The sequence below is a fragment of the Etheostoma cragini genome, chromosome 2 (assembly GCF_013103735.1).
Source record: "Etheostoma cragini isolate CJK2018 chromosome 2, CSU_Ecrag_1.0, whole genome shotgun sequence".
Taxonomy (NCBI): domain Eukaryota; kingdom Metazoa; phylum Chordata; class Actinopteri; order Perciformes; family Percidae; genus Etheostoma; species Etheostoma cragini.
In genome coordinates, this window is record NC_048408.1 from 29,382,674 (window position 1) to 29,385,834 (window position 3,161).

At 40.2% G+C, this 3,161-nt stretch overlaps 1 protein-coding gene across 1 annotated transcript in view; it reads right to left on the reverse strand.

Moving 5' to 3' along the window:
* LOC117951993 overlaps positions 1-3,161 on the reverse strand; it is a 4,943-nt gene that overhangs the window by 953 nt on the left and 829 nt on the right. Inside the window, exons 3-5 of the mRNA XM_034884035.1 lie at positions 2,953-3,074; positions 868-1,206; positions 299-388 (exon numbers count right to left, since the gene is read on the reverse strand). Coding sequence (XP_034739926.1) covers positions 299-388; positions 868-1,206; positions 2,953-3,074 — 551 coding nt within the window. The remainder of the gene's footprint in view (positions 1-298; positions 389-867; positions 1,207-2,952; positions 3,075-3,161) is intronic.

Consider the following 3,161-nt stretch of genomic DNA (forward strand, 5'->3'; position numbering starts at 1 on the left):
CCCTGTATTTTAACATAGGGGGGTGTATACTTATGCCCCCTGTATTTTAACATAGGGGGGGGTGTATACTTATGCCCCCTGTATTTTAAAGGAAGAAAATTATTCATTCACAAAGAAAAAATGTTTCTTTTCTTTTTTTGAATTAAGGCATTAAGATCTATTTACAAAAGATGATTTTTTTTATTCCTCATTTTAGTCAACTTTACCATGGGGGTGTTAACTTATGAGCACCACTGTAACGGTTGTTAAGGCACCGGTGCCGTGTTAGCACTAGAATCCAACTCTATTTAGTAAAGACAACTACTCAGACATTTACCAGGGTCAGTAGCCGGAGGTCGAGTTGTGGTCGTATCGTTTCTCTTCGCCTCGCCCCTTTGGCCTTTGGGTACTGAGGAAAAAACAAATAAAAATACAATAAATATAGTTCCCAGTGCTAAAAAAACCAACCAAACTGTGTTCTAGTAGTGAAAGCTGCCGTTATCTAAACGGGACATTTTAATCCCCATCACACATCTTCTGCTGCCATTTGCTGTTCCAGTCTATACTGAGCATCTTTTGGGACAAGAAGATATCTTATCTATAAAAAGGCTCTAAAACAGGTGTTTTCAGTTAATTTGGCTGATTGGACCTCTCCCCAGGACTTTCTGGGGGTTTATAGATAGATTTCAATCTTTTGGAGTCTCTATGAACTCCGTTGGGTTAGGAACAGTTACCTAATAAATTCAGATTAAAGCTGAGCAGAGGTCTGATCAGACAGACGCCTGTGTGGGTGTTTGGAGACTTTAAGGTCTGAAATCGGGGCCTCTATTGGTCCGAATTTAGACAACCCTTTTAAAATCTAAATTCCACTATTTAACTCATGCTTACCAACAATGACGTGAGTGATAAAACTGGCTTCCAGGTCTGGGACGTAGACTTTGTACGATCCGCTATCGGACAGAGTTACTGAGGAGATCGTCAGCATCACAGTCCTTCGGACCAGGGCTTCATGGTTCAGGTGTGTTCTGTTCTTGTATTGACTCATCTGGTCAGCCAGGTGGTCCTTTCCGTTACGATAGCCGTGGACATCCCCGTCGAGGTCGAGTCTCGCCACATCAAACGTGTAGGAAGACAGGTTGTCGGGCGGCTCCAGACGACCCTGAAGAGTCACATCGTCTCCTTCTTCTACCTCAATTGTCTGATTCAGATCAGAGTCACGAAACCCTCCTGAGAAAAAATATAAATTAAAAATAAATAAAAAATCACAAGAGTTAAGTTTTGTTTTTTTTAATTCAGTGCTGCAACTATCCTCTCCTCTCAGACTAGTGGAAAGAAAAATACCCCCATTGGGCCATGTTTTTATTAAATGTATGCATATATAATATATATATCTGTAGATTTCTCTTAAATGTACCAAAGGTTAGCATTAGATGATGCCTCATTTGCATATGATTTTGGACCGTCATACAGTGTAGACTATATATATATATATATATATATATATATATATATATATATATATATATATTAACGCTCTATGGTACCACACATATTAGCTATAACATATGGAGCCCTATTCGATTAAAGTGGCATAAATGTCAACAGAGCTCAACACTTTATAGTTTGGTCAACTTCACAACAACATTTGACTGTTATTATGTTGTATGCTATTAATTATGACCTTATTAGTTATGAGCTGGTACTGTTTGGGTTTACAGTGAAACGGCTCATCACATCAGTACCCTAGTAGTAGTCTATTATTATACTACATTTTGTACTCTATGTATTTGCACTATTCCCTACAATGTCTAACATGTAAACACAACTAAATCTCATCTTATCCATCGGTAACGAGTCCTTTGAAGTTCAGGTCAGTTACCATGGTCACTAATTATCTTTACAAGATGTCTTACTGTTCATCAATGAGATGTCATATTTTACATCTTCATCATTATAATAAAAAGCGTTATTTATAAAAAATATATAACGTTTCCAATAATTTGTGTCACCAGCATTAATAACAAGCGGACTCATTCATTAATATGACTATAAACCAACTTACCCAGGATAGTTTCAGGAAACAGCAAACTAGTTAAAAGTAGAAAGTTAAAAGTCTTAATGACGCCTGTCGACATGATGCATCTGGAGCTGGATGTCCTCGTGCTCATCTTCCAGAGGTTTGGCATCAGCTGGAGATGAACTGGTAAATTACTCCGGACCTCGCTGCTCGGGTTTCAGGTGTGAGGATCTGAGCTTTACCTCCTTCCTTTTGTACACTAGGCTCACTAGACTTTTTCGATTAGGCCTACACCTGCCCACAAGTGACTCACATTGGGTTTGGAATTGAGATGAACTGCGCCTCGCCTGTAAAGAACCGGCAGCAGCCGCCGGGGCGGGCGGGGACAACAAGCTGCGGTAAAGGAGACAGTTTCCAGCCGATTCCAGCAGCCGTCAGGCTGGACAGGAAGCGACATAAACACTGTGGTGCGATTCCGATTTAATAAAATATAATCAGAGCCCCACATCAGCTGGTACACAGTCTCCAGCTGTTTTGATTATGACAGAGTAGCTGTCAGAATCCTCTACGTGAGATCTGTTTCTGATTTTAATTAACAGACTTCAGATGAATCAGTGATCTGAGATCAGTCTCTCTGACTTCTTAACGTCACTATCAGCCACACAACGTGTGTTCTGTACAGAATAAGTCTTTAAATCAGACAAATAGCAATTAAAATCCCTCCGATTCAAAAACAATACAAAGTTTATATAAAACGTCATCGTGGTTTAAACCAATCAGGTGTTAAATCAGCTGAGAAGCCGGCGTTTCCCAGCATGCTCTGGGTCCGCCTGGCTCTTGCAGTCGGTGAAAACCAACTGCGCCTCTAACCGGTCCATTTTGTTCAATAAAATTTGAATTTAAAAAATAAAATAAAAAAATAACACCCGATCGCCAGTGATCGATTCTGCGCAGACCTGCCCAGGAAAAGGGTAAGAGTTCAATCAAAAGCTCTCCTAAAAAATTGGGTTTGAAGGCCACGTTTAAATCCTCCACAGTCTGTGGTGTCCTCAGGTGGTCAGGGAGAGGACTCCACAGACTGTGGACAACAACATGAAGACAACATGAGGACAACATGAGGACAACATGAAGACAACATGAAGACAACATGAGGACAACATGAAGA